This window comes from Gopherus flavomarginatus, chromosome 3 (genome assembly GCF_025201925.1).
Source record: "Gopherus flavomarginatus isolate rGopFla2 chromosome 3, rGopFla2.mat.asm, whole genome shotgun sequence".
NCBI lineage: Eukaryota > Metazoa > Chordata > Testudines > Testudinidae > Gopherus > Gopherus flavomarginatus.
Window position 1 is genome coordinate 153,978,827 of NC_066619.1, and position 23,456 is coordinate 154,002,282.

Consider the following 23,456-nt stretch of genomic DNA (forward strand, 5'->3'; position numbering starts at 1 on the left):
GGGGTAAGTGAAAATCCCACACCGTTTTGTTCTCGGCTTAAAAGCCTTGCAAATGGGGCACTTAGCTGTCAAGTGTGATTCCTTGAGGCACTTGAAACAGGAGTCGTGTGGATCTCCCTTCGGCCGCGGCTTCTGGCACGCCGGCCCATTCGAAAAACCGGTGAGCCCCGCATGGGCTCCGGGACCGGGTTCATGGAAGGGGCTACTTCCCGAACCCCGCTAACTAAACTAACCATGTTAGCAAAGAAAACGTATAACTATACAAATATATAAATAAAAGGGTTATAACTGCGTAACTATATACGAGAAATACGAGTAGCTAGGGAAGTGGAGGTCAGCTAAGCCGCGCTCCACTGTTCCAACGACCGACACGGGCGGTAAGAAGGAACTGAGGAGCGGGTGGGCCGGCAGAGGTATATATCGAGCGCCATGGTGGCGCCACTCTAGGGGGCGACCTGCCGGCCCACTGAGTTGCTAGGGTAAAAGTTTTCCGACGAATGTGCACGCGCGGCGCGTACACCTAACTGGAATGGATATGAGCAATCACTCGAAGAAGAACCTCTGATACAGTGTTTTCAAATGTTTCTCTTACCTGAAATGCAGAATAATCTAATGTAATAAAACCATAATTTGCCGCAATAGAAATAATCATATTGTAACAGGAAAAATGAACCAGAAATAGGAAAGTGCGACCACTGTGGAATTCTAGTGACACATCACTACCTGAGAGATTCATACGCAGTAGGTGGGATTTTCACGCCGTCCAGTCTTAGTCTAAATCTGCCCTCATTGGTGTCTGTGGTAAAGTAGCATTAGGCCAATGTAGAGTGCTATGAAAATCCACCTCCTCATTCAGTTTTCAGTACAGCCTCATGTAGCGTTTAGGGTGCGCATTGCGGTTGAGTGAATTGTGAGGGGAGTTCTATGCAATGTAACATTCTGCTACAAAAAGTAATTCCGAGTAAAATAAGAACAGAATGTGGTAGGAAACGCTTTTGTACTATTCTTGAGTCCTTACGGTGTTAATGTTTTGGGACCCTTTCACCCACCTCCAGTTCCCCCATGAACCCTGTTGCCATGTCAGTAGCAGTTTGCAACCCAATGATTACTTACTTTCCAGTAAATTGACATGTATGGAAGCGCTCCCAATTTAGGGCCCAAACCAATTCCCATTAAAGTCAAAGGCAAGTCTAAGGAATGAACTGGATTTGTGTACTGAATGTGCGATCCTACAGACAATAGCCTGCCTCCTTTGTTGCAGAAGTTGGATGGTGTGGAGTGAATAAGGCAGAGGGTTGCAGCAAAAGAAAAGAGGGTATCATGGGTAAGGCCGTCAATATTGCCCTGGAGTACTGAAATCTATCCCTGCCTGTGCCACCAAGATCCCGTGTGATTCTGGGCAAGTCGCTAAAAGCAGACATTTCAAAGATGGCTTCTAATTGGTGGTCTCATTTTTTTGGGGTGTCCAGTTTCAGATGCCTGAGGCCAGATTTGCAGACGTGCTGGGCATTCGCAGTTGCAGCTGAAGTTGATGGGAGCTGTGCTTTGAACTTTTACTGTAAAAAGCTACGTATTCTGACAAATCAGGCCCTAGGTGCTTCAAATTAGACACCTGAATTCAGTGACTATTTTTGACCATTTTGCCCTTACTCTTTCTGGGCATCCGTTTCCCACATTATAAAACCGGGGGGGGTGGGGGGGGGGAATCAGCTAATCTTGCAGGGGTTTTGTGAAGATAAATTCATTAACGTTTGTGATGCACTTAGATATCCTGATGAGATCACCACAGAAATGCCCAGGAGGAAATGAATAACTTTGTATTCAGTACAGTGTTTGAGAGATGTATGTTAAATAACGCCTGGGGCCACATACTGAACGATGAGGATAAAAGGTGATAGTGAATAACTATCCATTCATTGAAAACTGTCCATCCTGTGCACCAACTGAGGCAGAAGTGGTGTGGAAAAAATAGTAATTAATGTATTTACTTTAAGTAATTAAAGGCAGTATCACAGTGCCAAATTTCAAGTCACTGCTCCAAGGCATGGAAGAATTTTGTTTTACCATGGACAGAATATTTTCCTTTAATCTGATGTTCCAACATGACTGAACTATTTTAGGTGCCTGAAGCTGAAATGTTTTGAAAGTTTCAGGCTCCTTGGCATGGAAAATTTCAGCCCAGAAAGTTAAAGATTGGCAGAAGTTTATAAGGAACTGAAACACGGTCTGAGAAATAGAAGTGTCAGGCAGTCTTAACTAGGTGTCACTACGAGCGCCGACTGCAGTGAAAAGTTGGATGAATTAAATATCATTTGTGTAGTTGATTCAACAAAACAACTTTAAATAAATAATTCAAGTATATATATATATAAGATTATTAGACCCACTGGGAACGTACTGGTGTTCTGGCATAGGAAGCGTTAGCTACTTCCTGAAGGTCTTTGTGCCTTTAACATTGCGGATAAGAACACTGTGGCTTGGCTTGACTGGGTTGCATATGCCAAATAAATGAGGCCTATTCAAGTGGGCATAAAGTGCTTCCGATGCATTGATCCAGTATTGTACTCAAATGAAATTTCTTGTTGTCCCTGTGGAAAAACACACACAGTGCTTTGGGCAAACAATACTCATTTGTTTCTTACTATCTAGAATGACAAACAGAACCCGCAACGTTTGCATATTTTGCTAATGCATATTAGTAATCAGCACCATTCCCACTAGGATCATGTCCTTTTTCATTACATATGATGCTGTTTCAGTGGATTAAAACTTAGTCCTCAGCATATGCTTTTTGGGGAGAAGTTTAGTATGTCAGGGCTAAAACGATAAATACTTTTTTTAATCAGTTGCAAAGATTGGTTGGAGGAATTTATTTTTAAACGTTTATGGTTCTTAGCCAATTCTTGTGCCACAGGTGCTATAAAAGTTCTCTCTATTGTGTTTGATTTTTTCTAATAACTAATTTTCCCAGTGATTAGGGCCAGAGTTCGCTCTTTACCACCAAATACATCCCTGATCTGACACCACTGACTTCAGTTATACCAGGGAATGAATTTGGCTCATGGGGGTTATTTGTATCTTAATTATGATGCCATTAAGACAGAAGTACGTCATTCTTTGCTCTGCATTGCACCTTTGCTTTGTTTATCAAGTCAACCAATTAATACATAGCCCTGCTGTAATGTTCCTGAATTGTTGGCAGCTAAGAAAGGGAATAGAGAATGGTGCAGATCAGAGGCCAGGTAATATTCAGGGGTAGGGGACGTAGAGCGGAATACATCCTATATCCCTGGTTTTGGCAGCTGCAATAAAGGCACTCTTTCACCATGTGATCGCCACTGTCGTATAGCGTTACTGCGTGCTGTTAACCAGCTGCCATATTCTACTCCAGAGGTGGCTGCACTTAAGTGAGGCCAATTTTTTATAAGGCCATTTTCGTGCTGTACGGAAGCACTTTAGGTTCAGTTTTGTTCGTTACCATTCTACCTTAGAGAACCATGTGTCACTTAACCCCAGATTCTCAGATAGTTTCAACCATTGTCAGAGAGTCCAAGTGTAAGAAGATTTGAAGTACTGCAGTTTGTCCAGGCTTTCCACTAGCAAGCGATGTGAGCTCGTTTGGCCTCATGCATCAAATGGGTTTGAATCCCAGAGGCAGCAGTTCAACACTGAGCACTCTGACTTGTGAGTTTCACTTTTGGGGCTGGGAGCGGTGCCGGCCGGATATCTCAGAGATATCGGGGTCTAACTCCGATGAGGTTGTGTTCTGCCATGTTTTGTCATGCTGACTATTACCTTGCTCGTGAGTCGTTCCACCGATTTCAGTTCGGTGCTTTTGAAAATCCCATTCGGTGCCTATCCACATCTTTTGCTGCCTAAATTCCTTTTAAAAAATCTGGTCCACAGGCACTTACTTTGCAGCCTGGTGTCTCTTGACAACTAAAGCTATCGCACATGCTGTGCACGCTACTGCAGGTGCAGAGTCTTGCTGCTTAATGTGATAGGAAAACTTCTTGGCATAGCTCGGTTCCTCAGTAAATATTGCCTTAAACTTTGTGTTAGTCTCTGTCTTAGTGAGCGAGGCTGGGGTGTTCTGGGACATGGAATGTATTATCGAGGGGAGAAACTGGAATGTCTGTAATGCCAGTGGGTGTACGCTGGTCACCAAAGGGCCATTAATCTGCCATACTGGGTCAGCCCGTCCTAGCAAGCAAAGTAACTTGTTGTTGTATTCAGGCACATGTGCCGCTCAAAGCAGGAAATGAGTTGGCTTTTGCTTAGGCAGTCGTTCAGCTGTATCATTAAGCCCATTCTCAACAACACTTTATGTAGGGTGACCAGATGTCCCAATTTTATAGGGACAGTCCCTATCTTTGGGGCTTTGTCTTATATAGACTCCAATTACCCACCTACCCCGTCCCAATTTTTCACACGTTCTTTCTGGTCACCCTAACTTTATTGGCCTGGCCAGTTACACTATGGACCAGGGAGCCGTTCCTGGTGGCCCAGAGTACTTGCTAGTCACATGGCACTGGCTCTCTTTATTTCCCAGCAGCTAAGTCGCACCGAAAGATAGCATGCAGCACACTAAATACTTCTCTAATAGTCTATTTTCTGTGCTTAATTGCTGCAGGGCTATTGTATCATATCAGGCAGAGAAGAGGGATGCCTGAGACAATTGCTCTACCATTAGGGCATTTGAGAACTATTGCTGCATAAACAATGCAGTGCAGGGCTTCTTCTAAAGGCTCATAGGAAGACAGCAGCACTTCCTCAGATGCATGCAATGGAAATATCCAGGAGCAGGTATATATATGTGTGCTAGCAAGCAAGCTAGAGACAACGAGGTCAGTTCACTCAGGGAGGATGAGGCCCTGTTCTAGCAGTTGAGGTGTGAAAACCAAGCCAATTACAGAACTAGTTTCTCTAGCTTGCTTGCTAGCACACATATATATACCTGCCCCTGGATATTTCCATTGCATGCATCTGAGGAAGTGGGTATTCACCCATGAAAGCTCATGCTCCAAAACGTCTGTTAGTCTATAAGGTGCCACAGGATTCTTTGCTGCTTTTACAGATCCAGACTAACACGGCTACCCTCTGACATAGGAAGACAGGTGATTCTGAGCATCAAATTCATTGTAATTTTTTTCTGTTAGTAAGTGCTAACACCATGCACCATGGTCATTGTAGTTTTGCAGTTTCCACTTTGCTGGCTAAGCCAGGTGCTTAACAGAGGTTATAGTGTGCCCACAGTGAAAACACTATTGACAGCAAACAATTTATTAGCTGAATTTGGCCCTTTTCCCTGGCGAATGAATGATCTACCGCAGATTGTGATTTTTCTTAACAGTGTTGCTCACCAGGTGGAGTTGTTCAAAGAGTATTTTGTCTGAGTGAAATCTCCCGGTGTAATTGCAAAATAGTCCTTATGTAGCCCTATTTACTCCTGGAAATTAGTCCTTCAAGCCAGTCACATTCTTAATTGGATGTCCTTTATCACAGGGACATTCTTCTGCTCACAAATTATCAGTGAACACACAGGTGTTCAACAAATGCATTGTGTGAACAATAGCAAGTGTTTCTCAAAATGGCTGTCGCTACCCTGCTGGTGTCCATATGCTTACAAGTTTAGTGATTGTATTCACCCTGCATTTGCTTCCCATGAATGTTGTGAATGAAGCCTCACTCATTCAATAAATGGGGCTGCAATACTCATTACGTGAATCAACATGGGATGGGTCCGGATCCATTCACCATTACTATAGTGCATTCAGATAGATCCAACAGCCACTGAGGGACTCTGTAACTAGTCTGGGGCAGCTCAGCAGTCTTTAGCTTGGATTTTGAGCTCGTGCCCCTATACGAGGGAATTGCCTACCAGATAATGAAAAACCTACTTTAAAAGATTAAGGGATTCAGACAGTGTAATACCTCTGCAAATTATCATCTGGGGACCAGAAGCCATCATTTTGTAACCACTACACTATAAATACACACACAGCGTTAAAGGACTCTTTCAGGGGACTTTTAATTTTTAAAAAAAGGAGTTCGTATCTTCCCTATTTAGCGTGAGTCCGTGAAACCAAAATTTGTTGCTTTAGGGAAATCTTGTTTCACTATCTCAGCTACAATGGGTTTGTTATTGTAGGGTCTCCCAAGCATTCTGAGCCTTTCTCCAGTAAGGGGCTGTCCATAAATTGGTGGGGGATCCCGTGTGTGTTGGTTTCGGTTGTTAGAGTGTGAGTGGGTCTTGAAACCTCACCGAAAACATGTTATGTAATTTATGGACAGCTCCTAATGAGGTGCAGGAGTAGGGTGACTGGCCTTTCCTGGTCTGTCCTCTCCCACCCAGTCCATTATGGAGCAGCAGAGAAGGCTGCTGATCTCAATTTGCAGTTCTACTCAACAAGTAAGTGCATAAAGTGACACCTTCTTACCCAGGGGTATGTGTACGCATGTGCTCGCGTGTGCATCCAATTCCTCCTGGTGCATCATTAGGAAATGGTATAAAAATACCACATAAGGGTGTTTGGCAACATGTCTTTGCACCTCTTTCTGCCTTTCACCTGTCCATTGGTCCCACTCACTGCATTATCCATACACCACACAGGCGATTTGTCTGGTTTTCTGACTCATTTTTCCATTGTTCAGACCCCAGTCCTATTTTTGTTGATTGCCTCTTTATACTCTTCTCTAGAAGGAGTTGAAAGGAGCCTGCAGTTCAGAAACCAGACAAAACTCCATTGTGCTGTAGATTAGGCTACAGCACAATATTCACACACCGTGACTTAAGAAGTAACCAACAGCCTGCACACCTGATCCAGTGTCCCTTGAAAGAAAGTGAAGGACAAGTCCCTGCTGTTCTCTGGGCTTCCACTGAAGGGATTCCCGGCAAGGCTGAGATGATGCCTAGTAAGCAGAGTGGTTATAGTTTCTGATGGCCTCAATATGAAAACAAGGGCTGCAGCGGAAATCTTTTATGCCTTCCTTTAACAGCATGAGTAATTTAATGCCATAGTAAATGGAACTTCTTGTAAGGATTCTGCTAGTGATTTTCATTGGCTTCTATCCCCAACTGCTCGTTAAATTGGAGCAGGTCTCAGCTAACATAGCACAAGAAGCTTTGGGTTACCTTCACAAAAACATGTCAATCATTGACCCTCCCTTCCTGTTGTCATTGGAGAATTCTTTTCTGAAATGGACTAGGTCTGGTAACACTGAACCTTGTGCCTCCTTTTATTAGACCTGGCACAAATGTCTAAGTGAGAGTGAGTCTATAAACAAGAGAGAGGCTTGAGTGTGCTGTATAGCAGTTCCATCAGAATGGGCTAATCCTAACAGTAATGAGGACAAACACATCCCTGGACTAAAGGCCAATGGAGGGAAACGTTCATTTAAGAAATAGAGGTCTAGTTGCTGTTGTCTGATACTAAGGCTCGGAACTGACACTATGTGAAATCTTCCAAGTGAAATCCAAGATTTGAAACAGGCTCATTGGAATATAGGCTGAGGATGGGGATTGAGTGAACCTGCAACAAGTTTCAGGTACCGCTAGGACTTAAAGTTGCAGCTTAAAACAGTCAGAAACTTAGAGGGTTTTTTTGACCCAAAGTAGGTGGCAAGAATCATATTAAGAATTTTAGTTAATTCACCTGAAACTCACAACCTGAGGCATGACCCCACAAAAACTGACCAAAAGGAAGTGCTCCTACAACCTTCACCATATCCCCTTGAACTGTTTCCAAAGTTTGCACTTCTCTAATCAACGGATCATCGTCAGTATTGTTCTTAACAGAAGAAAAGTTGCAATATTTCCTTTAAAAAAGGCACTAGCCCCAGGGTTGTTCCTAATCAAATGATTGGTTTCAGTCTCCACTTGAGTGGAAGGGGGTAGAACTTCATACAGCACTTCTTGTGCTTAAGGTATTGTAATAGGACTGCCAAAGCAACAAATAATTTCAAAACATCCTGGGATGTGTTATCATAACATGCAGAATAATTTAATGCAATCAGTAGTGCTTCACTACTGAGTCAAAGCAAGGGGATAAACGAGAGGCTTCTGCTCTGAGAAAAGCAGGTCAGACATCTCCAGGTAGGGAGTTCCAGAAAGAAGGGCTATCCTGGGACTCAGTGGGTGGTGCTTGGCGATAGAGGGAGTGACCAAATCAGAGCAAGATTCTGCCCAGCTTTGTAGGTCAGAGGGAGCATCCAGGAGCTTATTTAGAGTCTGTGACTGGTGTGGCTATTGCAATCGCCAGCAGTGGATGTGTGCATCTGCTCAGTCTGGTGCCAGTCAGAAAACCTAGCAATAAAACGCTTCTTTAACAAGGGGTTCCTGTTAGCCTGCCTGACTTTCCCCAGCAGCTATTAGACTCTTGAATGTACCACTGTTAATCACAAGCTCACCTGGCAGAAAAGGCACAGCTCAGCAGGCCCAATTATGTGCCAGCTCTACAGGATAAGCTGCTTGCGGGCTTTAGGTGCCTGTGGTGGTGCTGTTATGTAAACTAACGTACATACATGATGGCGTTAATATATAAAGCAGCAAATGGCAACAGGAGGCGGCAGTGTGGTGCCTGACTTTCCGCCTACTCTCTTTGGCAGCAGGCCGTATTTGCCTGCTGACGGTTTTACAGGCAGGTGTTCTGACCACTGATGGCTAAGAACATTCAGAGAAGTCCAGCCAGCCTTTGAGGATAGAGGGCTGTTAAGAACACAGCTCCCCTTGACTTAGACACTACTCTGATACTGAAAATTTGCCCCTTAAACTGTGTACAGACTGCTGTGTTACGTACTCATTGCCATAGCTCCTGCTGCTATTGGCTTATTGAACCAAGGCGTTTGTGCTCAGCAAATTAAATTGCATTGCTAGGATGTACTTGTGGGCCACAATCCTTGGTCACGTTGAGCCAGACTTAAATCACCCACATTATTCCATAGCCATCAGTGGGTAAGCAAGTAGCGCTCAGCATGAAGAGCTGCAGAATTTGACCCTGTACAACTTACTTACATTTGTTTATGGTGTTGTAAGTATAGTGGGCAAGGACTCTAGGTGGTGTCAGTGAGCACCACACTTGATTTTCATGGCACTGCACTGGTGCATCTGGCTCAATATATTTACCCGAGCTGTAGCAAGAATTCTATTATTCCGAAGGAGCTTTATATCCCACATGGTCACTTAGTAGCTACAGTATTTTTTTAAAGCAGGTATGAAGTAAACACAGCTTAGTGTGATTTAAGATGATGGTATCCACACGTCAACCCATGCTGGGGGAAAATTCAGACTGCCTTTAGAACATCTGATTAGTCTCCAGCAACCTCCTAAGATGGTGGTTTTCAACCTGTGGGCTACAGACCTGTGAGAGGCCGCAGACTATGTCTAAGATTCCAAAAGGGTCCACAACTCCATTTGAAAATTTTTAGGGATCTGCAAGTGATAAAAGGTTGAAAACCACCATCCTAAGAAAGTGATTACAGCATTCTTTGTGCACCTGCTAAACAATTCAGCCTTGGGCACTGGCAAAGCACAACTACAACCACCGCAATGCCGTACTGCAGAAGTGCGGCTTGGGGGAAAACTGAAATAAAGTGAAGGTTTTTCTTAATTATTGACAGCACAATCCAATGGAGATTGGGTTTAAAGTCACCCCTTCTGTTCTCAGCCTGTCAGGAAGGCAAGGCTCCAGAGGGCAGGATGGGCTTTCTCTGTCCTTTATTTCTACCGGGCATGTATCGGCTTTTTCCATTTGTCCTTTGAGACCTCTCTGAATGGTTCTGAACATTACAGTGCAAGCTCCTCGGGGCAGGAACCATCCCTGACTCTCTTACAGGAGCATCTAGAGCCCCCAGCCAAACTCAATGATCCTGTCCTTTATTTATAGTCATTTAGATAATCCAGTACCTAACTTAAATGGAAGTGTGAGCAAACCATTGGTTTTTTCCCTCTCTCCTCACAAACGTAGGGTTGTATTTCCTTGGGGAGTGGGGAATCCCTCTGTCTAAAACTGAAGACGATGGGTTTGATGCTCTACTTTGTTTCACTTGAGTGCACTTACGCGAGTAGTGTAATGGAATACAGAAACAGGGCCTGATTTCTGATTATACTTACGCCAGTGTAAGATCAGTGTACACCTGTATTTCACTGCACTCGCTATGGATTTGCATCACTGTGAGGAGAGAAATGGACCCAAATGACCTCCCCCCCAAAAAAAAAAAATTAGAATTGTCAATACACTTTTTTACACTACCCAGAACGAATTTTGTTAAACAAACATGGGGTCATGATGGAACTCTGATATCTGGTTTCCTACAAAAGGAAAACACATTATTTTACTTGTATAACTTGTGGATAGTCTGGTTTACTCAAACCTAACTAATGCAATGGCGGGCAGGGACTGCTATGATAAAAGTGATTCTCATTAATCTATGATCACTGATAGGCAGAAATGGTTTTCCTGTACCATGAATATTTCCTTATTTAAAGGGGGAGGAGGGAGGAGTCACTCTCAAAAGTATTCAAGCTGAAGTCATTTTGATAATTTCAAAATGTTCCAGTTGATCATGACTTTACAATGATTTTTTCAGTGGAATTAGCTTAAATTTCAAAATGAAACTATCTAAACGTTTCCACAGTTTTGTAGCTTTTCAAGCTGAAATTTGTTGAACCCTAACGTTTTCACAAAGAACTTTGACTAATCAGGGACTTGTTTTTGGTTGGTATTTTTGGATGAAACACAATTAATTGAAAAATTCCTGACCAACTCTACTGCTGAGAGACTTTAAAAACTCACTGTTATGTCAATAGTAACTGAGGCTATTTGGTGGACTGTATGAGGGCAGCTGATGTTCTAGGTAGTTTTTGTGTCTCGCACATGGCTCTCTTAATAATTTGAAGTGAGCGAATGAAAATCTTGCTCCTAGAATGAAAATCTTGCTCCTCTCCAGACATAGGGGCAGAGTATTGCGCAGAAGCTCACACTGTGCTTTCCTATGCTGAACCTTGTTCTGCAGAGACTCTGTGGTTTGTTGCAGTATAGAATCTTTTATATGGAGTCTATACTGAAAGATTCTTGTTTTAAAGTGTCCTAAAGGGACGATAATTCCATCATATTAAAGCACATTTTTTAAACCCTAAGGGCCATATCCTCCTCTGATATCAGTGCTGATTTACACCAACTGAGGATCTTGCCCTAAGTTTCACAATAACTGTTTCCTATTTATCTCCATGAGCCTAAAAATGGGATAACTGCTAAAGGATCTGTCAGATATTTTGCCCAGAAAGATAAACACATTGCCCTGTGCATACTAATGATCTTTCTTTAATACAGTAATTGAGAGTCACAACAGAAACCAACTCACCAATAAATGCATAAAGTTACTTTATTTTCAGTACACATTTAATTTTGAAAAATATAAATGCTAAAATATCTCATCTTGTTCATCTCTTGATTCCATAAAAGTCACAATAGAAAGCTTCATAAAACTGTAAAATACTATAATGTTATAAGGAATTTCATGTTTTATATTACTGGAAAAAATCATTAATATATTGAAATGTTTTCTGCTTTTTTCCTTTTTGTTCCACCATCTTGATCTACTTCATTTAAAATAAGTTTTTTTTCTCTCCTCCAAAGCAAATACAGACTTAAGAGGATTAAAAATAACAGAAGTATCTGAAAGTGCGTGTTGATTCCAAAAATGTAATGAATATACATACATGTATCAGCCATAGGAATGGCTACAAACATGAGCCAGAGGGAGACAATCACTATTTTCACATTGTAGGTCTGGGACAAAGTTAGCTGTAAAGTTTCACTGGATAATATTAGCCCTGAGTAGCAGAAGCTCATCTCATTAAGGGTGCTCATTGATTTCAGCCCCTAAAACACTCTCAAAACAGAAATTTGGTGAGCCAAACTCCCCCCCCCCCCACCCCCAAACACTGCCACAGTTTTTTGACATAATTGCTATTTATTTTCCTAAGGCTGAAAGATCGCAATGAAATTCTATTTCATGAGACCCTCAATAGGATGATGCTATCAAAGGGCCATTTTGCTGCATTTCACCTTTTGGAGCCAGCATGTCCTTTGTTTTCAAACAAACAAAAACCTTTCAGTTTAGTGCTCTGTCGTGAAAAATCCCAAACTTCTGCCACAAAGGAATTAAGTGTGTATAGATGAGAAAAATATCAATCTTTGATTATTATTTTTTTGTCCCATCCCTAAAGAGTGTCACCCTCTGTACAAGAGCTCAATCTGTTAAAGCAAAGAAGACGACAGAGATCAGCAGTCAATACACTTCAAGTACATTTAACATGGTTCAAAAGTGGAAGACCTCATTTTCTGGAGATTGATCACCAGGTAATAGCAAATGTAAAGATTTGCTCTGTTGTGTGTGTGTGGGTGGGTGCATTGTGAGCAGTTTTTATTCTCTCTTCCTTCAGTGCTTTTCTAAAAAAAAAATCTGCTGTTGTCCAACACTAATTTATTTCAGTCTTTCCTCAGCAAGCACATGTGGGTTTCTCTAAACCAAAATCAGAGGGTCTGAGCAGCAGAGAACAAAATCCTACACATGCATACTTTGTACATGGTACTTGGCTCTGTTGTTTCACATTATAGTGGGTTGTGATTTTTATAGAGGAATGAAAAGTGTTTTAATTAACATAGCACATCCAGATACACAGCACAACCCTAACTATCCATCCTCCAGTTCGCCAGATCTGTGAGCAGAAGGCAATATACACTCCCTTCCTTAAGCTTTCAGATGTCATTGAGGAAATCAGGGTTGGACTGTTTATGGTATGCCGATCTGCCAAGGAAGAAAGGCTGCATTTCCCCCCCTTTGTCACTGTGACCAATTTTCAGAACTTTCCAAGTGACAGCTCATTTGTCCCTCTAAAGCAGAACCAACTTTTTGGACTGACCATGGGCTGGACCTTAGATCTCCTGCTTTGGATGAGGAGGGCGTATATTTGTTTTTTAAATGCTGATGTAAGGTGGGATGCTGAATTTGACTTTTTTTTTTAAATATATTTATCACCCCTCCCCCAACTTCTAATGTGTAATGTTGTTGCTAAACATGCTACACTGCTGTGTTATAGGTGTAGCTCTCAAACACCACCACCAACAGTGGGAGAATAATGGGTTGGTTTCTGGATAGGTGCAAACTGGTGTAGCGTCAACAGGGCAATGCCAGTTATACCTGCCCAACAGCCCTAATAAGGTCAGGCTGCAATTATTATGGTCCATATTTCTGCTGTCTTTTAATACAGCATTTTATTTAAAAATAACATTTCCAGAGACTTCTGTAGCACATTTGGACAAAGAAAAAAAAACCTCTACACTATTCTGTGCCTGTTAGTGATGGGAGTCTAAAATATGGCATATCAGGTCTCAGTACTATCTGATATTTATGTTTTTAGCTTAAGAGGGGCTGTGTTCTTTTCACTACAGCTTTGCAGGCCATTAGTCTTCTTACAGCAGTTTTATTTCCCCTGAGGCATCTAGTACAAAGTGTTTGAAAGTAGCTTGTGGGGGTGTACAGGTTTGTTTGTTTTTTTAAATGCACATGGTGTTAAATATTAGGCCAGCCCCTTAAAGACACTAGGAGTAAACCCAGCCTGTGGCAAGATTCCCATTCATTTCAACAGGAGCAGGATTGGGCAGCTGCATGCTACCAAACTTCTGACACCCCTCCAAGGTCCGGCTACTATCAATGGCTAGGGGCCAGATTGTTCTCTTCACTTTTATTCACAGACACAGTAGATCTGGCAGAGGGGCAAATAAAAGTGGAGTGCCAATCCCCAGGTTTCTTGACCCTATAAAAGTCTCTGCCCGAAACAGTGCTCTCTCATGCCAAGTCTCCTCTCCAAATGCTGTGGCGAAACAGGTGGTAAGATGCTGTTGACAGGGTCAGCATTTCCTGACTGTTCCCCAAGAGAAGAGGGATTTGGAGGTAAAAACCACCTAGGAAGGCCTGAGCAACTGGGCTCTTCCAAAATCCTTGTTGGTAGGGTGGGCGAAGGGGCTGGAAAGACATGCACAGGAACATGGGGGCCCCTTGAAGGAACAATGGAGTGGAAATTGAGTCAGAGGGAATTGGAACAGACCCCTAGCTGAGTAGCACCTAAGAGTCTCCCAGGGAGGATAAACAATGCCTTGATGGTGTGCTACATTTAATGCACATCCAGAGCATGCTATGTATACAAAGGAACCTTGTCAGACAGTCACATGGATAAATTTCAGTGTAATGCCCAATTTCCAAAATGGTTTGGTATGGTTATTTTTTTAAAGTATAGACAAGCGAGGATAAAAAGATCTCAATCAAAGTGACATTTGTCTGCTTTGTTTAGAAGCAAAGTAATGTGGCTATTTTATCGATTTAAAAAGATGCATGCGAAATGGTGTCTTTGCCAGGGTGGATTCTAAGCTGTAAGGAAAGTTCTATACACAATGGTGACTGGATCTGGGGGGAGTACAGTTCATTTATCTGCATTCAGAGTGTAGACCTTCGTGACTGACTGGTGCCTTTCCTAAGTAGGAAATGTTATAGATGTATAGATCCGGATAAGTAAGATTAAAAACTATCTTCCCCTTAACTATATGATCATGGCGTCCACGCTGTATTACACGCTAATGAGTACAGCCACACACGCCTGTACATGAAATAATTCTAACCGTACTGCACTGGAAAGCAACAAAATTAATACAATCAGCATCTGTCCACTGACACTACCAGTCAGTACATCAGTTATTGCCATTAAATGTAAGTCTATTCCTAAACCACACAAGAGTTAACTTACATCCTGTCACCTTCACATACAGCTAGAGTCTTTAAAAACAAATTAACAAACAGAGGCTTCAAATGGAAGGTATTATTAAAAAACTGATCAAGCCCTATGCCATGACTTGGAGATTGTGTAATTTTTGTAAAAATCACATTATGTATCGTACAATACATTTTTACAGAAAGCCTGGCATCTAGCAATAAGAGGTAGAACTACTCCAAACTATGTTTCCTGCTGCAGGAAAAATTCATTTTTCTTTACAGTAATTAAAAAAAAGTTTAAAAAATTGACAAAAAAGTTGCAGGTTAGGCCCCATAATTTAAACAAAATAATCTAGGAAAACAACACTCATCTGTCAGGTACACTGAAAAGTCCATTAAAGTGTTTAAAAAAAAAAGTTGCATAGGAAAGGGACATTTCAGAACACAAGCTACAACGCTGGCAATAGTTTGTCTGTGCTGGGAGTGAAGTACCTTTAAGTTTTCCTTCTCTTGACACTACAAGTATAGACTTTAAGAGCAAGTTAGTGTAGCAGCACTTTCCAGTAGTGTAGTAAAGACATTGAATTAGCCTGGAGGTCAGTTTTGTTCTGCCAGACAGAAAAAAGAAAAACAAACACTGATTCACAACTAAGGTAATGTCAGTTCCTCTGACATTTCACAAAGGTATTTATAATATATCCTTAATACTCCTGCCCTCTGCTTAAAAAATATGAGAGATGCGTGTGTGTCTGAGTGACAGAAGGCAAAAACGAATGTTGGTGAGTGGAAAAACTGGGTGAGAAAGGTAGAGGGAAGGTACAGTATGTGTCAGATTTACCTATGTGGCAGGGAAGCAGAGAGCATTTTAATATTTGGCTGGTGACAAAAAAAAATGTTCAGTATAAGTTTAACAAACAAAAAAGTTACAAAGTAGTTTCTGTTCCCCTGCTCCTCCAGAAATAACCATTGTCTTCAGGCTCAAGTTCTATTCTAATTTGAGGCACAACTTTCACTGGAGTTCGTGGAGGGCTGAATGCAAAAAGAAAACAAGATAAAACATCTGGACTGAATTTATGTTTCTAGTGCATTTTGAAAGGGTCAAGTGATTTCTCCCCAACTCCATTACAAAATACCACTTCTGACTTACTAGTGCATGCAACTATTGACAAGTCACATGAAAATAAAGCACATTTACTGTTTTAATGTGAGGGAATCTTAACATTTTACTTCTTACTGGCCAAATAATGCTTGTTAGTCTAAGAGATGATATGTCTAGAAATGGGATTCATATATAGAGTATTCAGGAATTTGTATATTAAACAGCCCAAATATTCAGTGGTGGCTGCGGTCTGTGGTATCTATTCCTAACACAATCCTACATGCCTTTATAAATCCAACTTCGGGGCTTGATCCTGCAAGAAGCTAACAATTCTCCTGCACTGAATAATTACAGATATGTATATTTTATTTCATTACTCCTGAGATCCATCATGTCATGCACTCAAAATAAAAGGCTGCTGCTTTTTGTTTTAACACAAAGAGATCATTTGCTAATCTTCGGGAATTCTTGGACAAAATCTCTCTGGCTGTTTGAGTAGTAAATTCAATAGTCAGACTCTCCCACCAGTAGCACTGCAAGGCCACATCAGTGCTAGGCTCAGAACCATGCTACAGCAGCGATGTTTAAACAGGGTGATTGGTAAAAGGGTTTTTATCACAGTTCCACTCCAGTGGGGACGTGATTTTTTTTTTCCATCGTGGCAACCTGTCTGTGGCCCTAGTTTGGCCAGGTACATAAGCACTTACACACATGCTGTAGTTTAAGGAGTAAGTACCTGGCTGAATTGGGGCATATGAAACTCATGTTACAGACTATTACTTAAAAGGCTATCCCACAATCTTCTGCTATGCGAGGGGCCAAAATCTGGGTTCTGCACTCATAGCACCTGTGTCAAGGGCCTGTGACCACCTCACCCCCTGAAAACCAATCCTGGAGAAACCTCACTTCAGCAGATTGCTCCATTGCTAGTGTAGGTGTTTGGGAGGGAGGAATGTTAGGCAGTACTGCTTGGGACTCAGAGCCACCACCCTCCTCCTGTTCTGGAGAATGCTCTCAAACATACGAAGGAGGGGCATCACCATCTCCTGAATGTCTGCTCCTAGTAGACATGCACACCCATGCAGATAGATGCAGTTAAACAGCAGCAAGTCTCTCAACTTTCTTATACTCTGGCTCAGCATAATTACTTACAGGTACACACACACAGTCTGTCTTGATACACAACTCTAAAATTTAAAGAAAATCCTATCTATCAATGAGACGACTTTGCTTTTGTGGCAGCAATTCTTTCAGGGTAATAAGTTCCTCAAGGTCCCTCTGCTAAGCTATAACAACTCAGCTTTTATTATGTGTGTCCTGACACAATTAAGTCAATGGAAAAATTCCCATTAACATCAATGGGAACTAGATTGAACCCCATACAGATTTTATTTGTTTTTCCCCCACTGCAAAGCAAGCCTCCCTTTCAGCCTGGACCTATCATATACCTCATGAGAGCCACACTTTCATTGTATTTATTGAACATACAATACACCTCATGAGACCGTGCTGCGGAAGCTCCTACCTTGGCATAGTGTGTGACTGAAGGAAAGGAATTTTATCAGCATGATGTATGGCGTTCGAGGAATGTTGGTGATTTTTCTCCTGTTTAAGAAAAAACAAAGTCGTTTGTCACAGCATTCAGCCATTCAAAATATAAAGTTCCCCTCTAGCAAGTCCCCAAATATTTAACCATGAAATTTCACAGATTCCGAAAAAGCGTGGAAGACATCAACAGAATCAAGCTGACACAGTCAAAAGGGAAAAAAACTCTGCCATCAGTGTGACACAAAATGCTAATTTTCAAATGTTGCTACTTAAACTGCAACCTTGCCTCTGTGCATGCAAAAAGGTAGATACCCATGCACCCACCACTACATGCATATTTCGTTGGCCCAGCACTGTTTGAAACTTCACCTCTAAGGTTCCTGCCAACCAAATATAGCATGAAAACTCACTCCATACTTAACTGGAGGGTGGTGTAATTAGGGCTGTAGAATTCAATTTAATTTTTTTCCAACTTTTATTGATTTAAATGTGGAAAATTATGGGAGGGTCAGAATAATTTAATGACAGCAAACACAAAGATGAAAAAAATTAAGCTTTATAACTGTTAAGACAGAAGTTGTCACCACCACCTGTCAAAATATACAGAATAAATATCCTTAAATCAAACTAAGTTCTCAAGCAGTATTTTTCTTACATCATCTAGCTGCAAATTTCAATCAGTGGAAATATTTTTTTGTTGGTTTGTGTGTGTGTATGGTGAAAACTGATGTTTACCAACATGTACTGATAAACATCTAATCTTTCCATCCTACTGGATGAATTAAATATTTGTAAACTGCTGTCAACATGTTGCTGAAGTTCTAAGTATTATTTGTATTATGCTTTCGAACAACGCCTTCCGCAGGATGATACCACAGTGTAGACAGATTCCAGCTACTCTCTCAAGAGCAAGGAAACCCTCCATTATAACTTTTGCCTTGCCACTAAATAAAAGAGAGTCAATTTTTTTTTCAAAATGTAAAAATACAGTCACTCTAAGTTTTAGCAATTCACCACTCAGAGTGGGAAGTGCTCTGGATAATTTGATTTGTTATGAAAATCTCCACAGACCCTGAACTAAAGTCATACAGCATTATGCTAGTGAGAGATTACATTATTTTTATGTGCACAGACATTGCAAAGAGATCATTAGGCTGAGCGCCATGATAAGCCACCCTCCTGTAATTCTGGGCAGTTCACCATCTTAGGTGATTTCTTTTTCTGGAATATCTGATCAGCAGGGAGGCTGAATCAGATTTTACATCTACAGTACTGAGGCAATGTCAAAATAAAAATCATATCTGAAACATTCTTTTGCCTATCACATTAACACCACTTGAAATTATTCAGATGGAGTAAGTTGTGAAACCCTAATTTTTAGCATTTCAGGCCATTTGGACAGTAAACAAGAATTGTCTAAAAAGCGACAGAGTCCTGTGGCACCTTATAGACTAACAGACGTATTGGAGCATGAGCTTTCGTGGGTGACTATCCACTTCGTCAGACGTGTGTCTGAACTGTCTGCATCACTTTTTGGTTCTCACAATCACAATAATGCTGTTGTATTTGGATTGCTATCAATTTCTATACATATCAGGTTTCTCTGTCTTTTTAAACGCGCACACACTATTATAGGTACAATTTTGAAAACCACCTACATCCCATTGGTTACAATCAGTGGGTCAATTTAAGATTGTAGTGTAGACAAAGCCTAAGTCACTTGCGCACTTTTTAAAATTATACCCCTGGGTCTAAACATTGACGGGATTCCTTTAAACAAAAAGGAAATTGGATATCTATGAAATTTCAAATTGCAGTACAACGCAGCCATTAGCTTTCATCAACAGAGAACATAAATAAAGCCAACGATAATTCACTATTTGACCCTTAAATGCTCATTGCGAGCACCTCAATAATTATTTTAATACAATAATTTGTGTTTCCCCTCCAATTCCATTATTCCCAAACAGCATTTTCATCTACTGCTTGTCATTTTAAAAAGCTGACAACCTCCCTGAGAACTCACGGCAATTAATCTGAAATTCCAGGCTTATTAAACACATTATAACACTAGAAAATGCAAATGGCTATAAACAAAAGTTAAAAATGGGGAAAAAATATAATCAATTGTGAATATTAGAATAAAAAAAAAAAAAAGAGAAGGAACAGATGTAACACAAATGCAAGTCACCTAAGAAGGCAAATATGTTAATACTGCATGATCACCGCCTTGTCAATTAAATGATTTAAGAAGATCAATGACAGGCCTAATTTGTTAAGTGCTGATTTTTGTGATTGTTTGGAACCTAAGGAAACAAAACAGTAATGGACAGTGGTGCTGATTCTACCCGCTGCAATCCAGAACATTAACAGCAAGGGAGAGAAACCAAGTAGATACCACACCAAGACACACACACACAAACAACAGCAGCCAGAAATGGACTAGATGATTTAGAGGGTTAGAGAGAGAGAGAGAGAGAGAGAGCGCGCGTGCTAGCGAGAGACCTGTTAGTAGCTGATCAGAGGCAGTTAAGGTGGAGGCACCAAGGATAACACAAAACTTGAAAAAAGGAAAAGAAAAAACCTCCCCCAAAAAACCAGAGGCCTGGAAATTGTTTTAAAAAAGGAAAAGAGCAAACTTCCAAGGGATAGGACAGATCTTTTTTTTTTTTTTAATTCAATCTCTGTGTGTGTATATATGTGTGTGTGTATCTTTTTGGCAGTGCAAGACACACTCAAGCAGGCATGCAAGAGGTTAGTTCTACTCACTGTCGGAAGGTTTGCTATCACTTAGGAAAGGTTCCTGTTCCATGATGTCCATTGGAATTTTAATACTTGGGACTTTTTCTGAGTAGGGGCAGTCGGACTGTGAAAGAAACGTGCAAAAGGTCTTAGAACATTGCCACTGCTCTCTCTCTCTTAGCATCTGCCACATATTAAATCCATCCTTCACACAGCCATCGGCGGAGAGGAGTGAGAAAGGGAAAAAGGGTTCGTCCACCTCAGTTGTTTCCATGCGCTCAGCGGCCACATCACACCATACTTCCCCTTCCCTTACTACAAAAGCAAGACAGATTAAAGACGCAGTGGAGTCTTTCACCTTCTGCCACGCCCCTTGTCCCCAATTTATAAAACTCTGCCCTGTGTCCAGCTCAAAGATGCCAGAGGGGCAACTGCCCCAAGCTGAATGGAAAATACAGGTGCATGCTGCATTCTCAGTGAGAAATCACATAAGGACTGAGGCACGTGAAAACCCATCAGAAGTATACCTCTGCTGCCATTTCTTTCTGAAATGGCTCAGGGATGTTTCTTTTCCTCTGAAGTTGCTATAACTGAGATGGGCAGAGCCCCATAGCAACCCGTCAGGTGGGCTTTCTTATTCCCCCTCTCCATTCAAAAAAAATGACCAGTCCCAATTAAAATTCAAGTTACATTTAATTTAGTTCCCTATTTCCACACTCCATTTATGAGCTTTTATAATCCAGCAGAAGCAGGACTAAGCAGCTAGCACCGTTACACAGCACTCTGAGGAATTTTCAGTGCAGAGAGGGGTTGCCAGTACTTTAGCAAGTGAGTCTCACATGTTTTCTCCCTGAAACACCATGTTCCAGGAGTAGCGTACTGACAGGAAGGGCTAGACTCTATTCATTTGGATTGCCACTCAGGGAAACACGTATGCACATGCTTACGTCTCACTGACTTCAGTGGAATTTAAAGAAAATGCTTAAAAGCTAAAAGCCTTGATTACCCATTTAAATAAAAAACCCTTCCTCATAACCGAAGAAGGGCACGCCAGCACTTGGGAAAGCAATTAATACTGAGTTGCACTTTGCTAGAAATGTTTAGACATTGTTCCTGAAAAGATATAGGTACTGCACTGACGGACCTGGCACACTATGCCATTTGAAAGGTTGAATAGGAAGACCTTGTACAGAGGTCTTGTGGTATCAGCACTGATTGTTGGGTATTTTACAAATGTTTCCAGTGGGAATCTGGTGCATTTCAAAGGCAAAACATTTACTCTTCAGAAATATTTTTGTGAGCTTCAGGGATGACAGTCAGTTCTGACAGGGATGGTTTAACAGCAAACATCCAGAGAGGCAGTGAAGCCATCCCAAATTACCCAGTAGCCCCCTCCAACAAATCAAAGTTTCCAGGTAAAGGAATATAGTAAATGTGATGACAATGCTGACTCTAGAGGTTCTTCTTTACATATTACCATCTGCAAGAAAAGAGATCTCAAATCCCAATATGCAAAAAAAGAAAAGCATTAAAGGTTTTGCATCTTCAGTATTTAGCAGCTCTAGCAAGGTTACCAAATGTGAACCCTGATAGAAACACAGTAGTCCAAAAAAAACCCCAAAACATTTATTTATTTTAAGTGTTACTAGTAATTTTTGGGAGCCCAACTTGAAACCCTTTCACGAGGTCTGACGTTCAGAACATGCTCTGCTTTTGACACTCCTTGAAAGTGTCTCATGATGGGCACCCAAAAATCACTAGACACTTTTGAAGGTGTAGGCTGGGGAACCAGGGATAGGATACCTGCATGTGCTTCTGAGCTGTTCCCAACTCTGCACCTAATTGCTAAAAATCCTTACTTAGAACTCAACAGGTCTTGCCTCGTTCATTCTCTCGAAGGCCATATATATTATATATGCCCTAAAATGTCATCTTTGGACACCTGTTCACTGACACATTATACACAACTTGCTTTGTGCCATCTCCCGAGGGCAGGTTTATAGAGTAAAAGAAAAAAAATATACCACCACATACTATCTGCAGGAATCCTGTTGCAATGAGTGCTGAAAAAATGTCCTAAGAGATGCTAACTAAAAGGAATGTTCTGTAAGCCAGCCTCTCATACAACCAAATACTGTAATGTCAGTAACTAGATAGCCTGAGTAGATACACAACGTCACAACCACCCTGCACTCAGGCACATTGCTATAATCACTGAAAGTGTTAGAAATCAATCCAGAAATTTCCTTTAAATCAGGCACAATGTGTCTGAGCTCCAGTGATGTACATGGAATGTTGTTGGGCCTGGGGGCAATGTATGACCTTCTGGGAACATTATAAGCAGCTGTCTGACATGGGCTGGTCCAATGGATCAGCTGATTATGGAGCCTAGAAGCAGTTTTGAAACTTCTGTCCTATGGGCTGACTGGTGGGATAATGAGGTGCACTGTACAAGTGCCTGCATGGAATTTCTAGATTGAATGTGCAATTTGTGCCATTTTTTCACCTCTTCCTTCTCTTAGGAGGAGTGGCAGCATTCCTCTTCAGGGAAGCATCCTTCCTCTCCCAGCCACATGAATCAGGTTTTTCACGGAGCAGAGGAAGAAGTAACCCCATTAACTGCAGCCCAAACTCTCTGCATCATTGGACTTTAGTAGTTAAAGCCCCGTTGTCCTTCCCCATTGTCATTCAGCTGGGGGTAAAAAGAGCCAACTCCCCGAGAGAGAAAGTGATTTAATAGACACGTGACCTCAAATGAAGCCTTGGTAGGGAAACGCTTTAAAGGCACAAGGGCAATATTTTTGTTTAAGTGCAAATGGAACAAAAAAAATGCAACTGAAGTATTCTAAGGCACACGGATCAGGTCACAGTGCTTAAGAGCAAAATTAGCAGCTATACTTCATTATTTTAATGCACAAGACAATCAGAGATTAGAGTTCCGAGTAAATCACACTCTAGACAGCCACTTATCCTCTCTCAATTTTCAAGCCAGGATTACCAGCCACAAACAAAAGATCTTGCAGAATGTGACTAAGCAAGTCACATCTTTGTGCGCTTTTAAAAATTAAATGAATGAATGAATTAAAGAGCCGTGGAATACTCCAAACACGTGTATTATTTTCGCTGGTAGTGGAGTTGATTGCCCAGAGGACTTACATCCTAAAGAGCAAAACAAAAAACAAAAGTGAAAGAGAGTCAGGGCGTAAACAGACAAGGGGGAGAGAGAGAGCATTCAGAACACATAACATTTCAATAGACACAGAGCAGAGTATGCTTGTGAAAATGGGACTCTTGGTTC

General features: G+C 41.4%; 1 protein-coding gene across 1 annotated transcript in view; it reads right to left on the reverse strand.

Annotated features, from left to right (window-relative positions):
- Positions 1-11,368: 11,368 nt before the first annotated feature.
- Positions 11,369-23,456, reverse strand: part of SLC4A4 (solute carrier family 4 member 4) — a 262,517-nt gene continuing 250,429 nt past the window's right edge. Inside the window, exons 22-24 of the mRNA XM_050945480.1 lie at positions 20,186-20,282; positions 17,394-17,473; positions 11,369-15,798 (exon numbers count right to left, since the gene is read on the reverse strand). Coding sequence (XP_050801437.1) covers positions 17,430-17,473; positions 20,186-20,282 — 141 coding nt within the window. The 3' untranslated portion in view covers positions 11,369-15,798; positions 17,394-17,429. The remainder of the gene's footprint in view (positions 15,799-17,393; positions 17,474-20,185; positions 20,283-23,456) is intronic.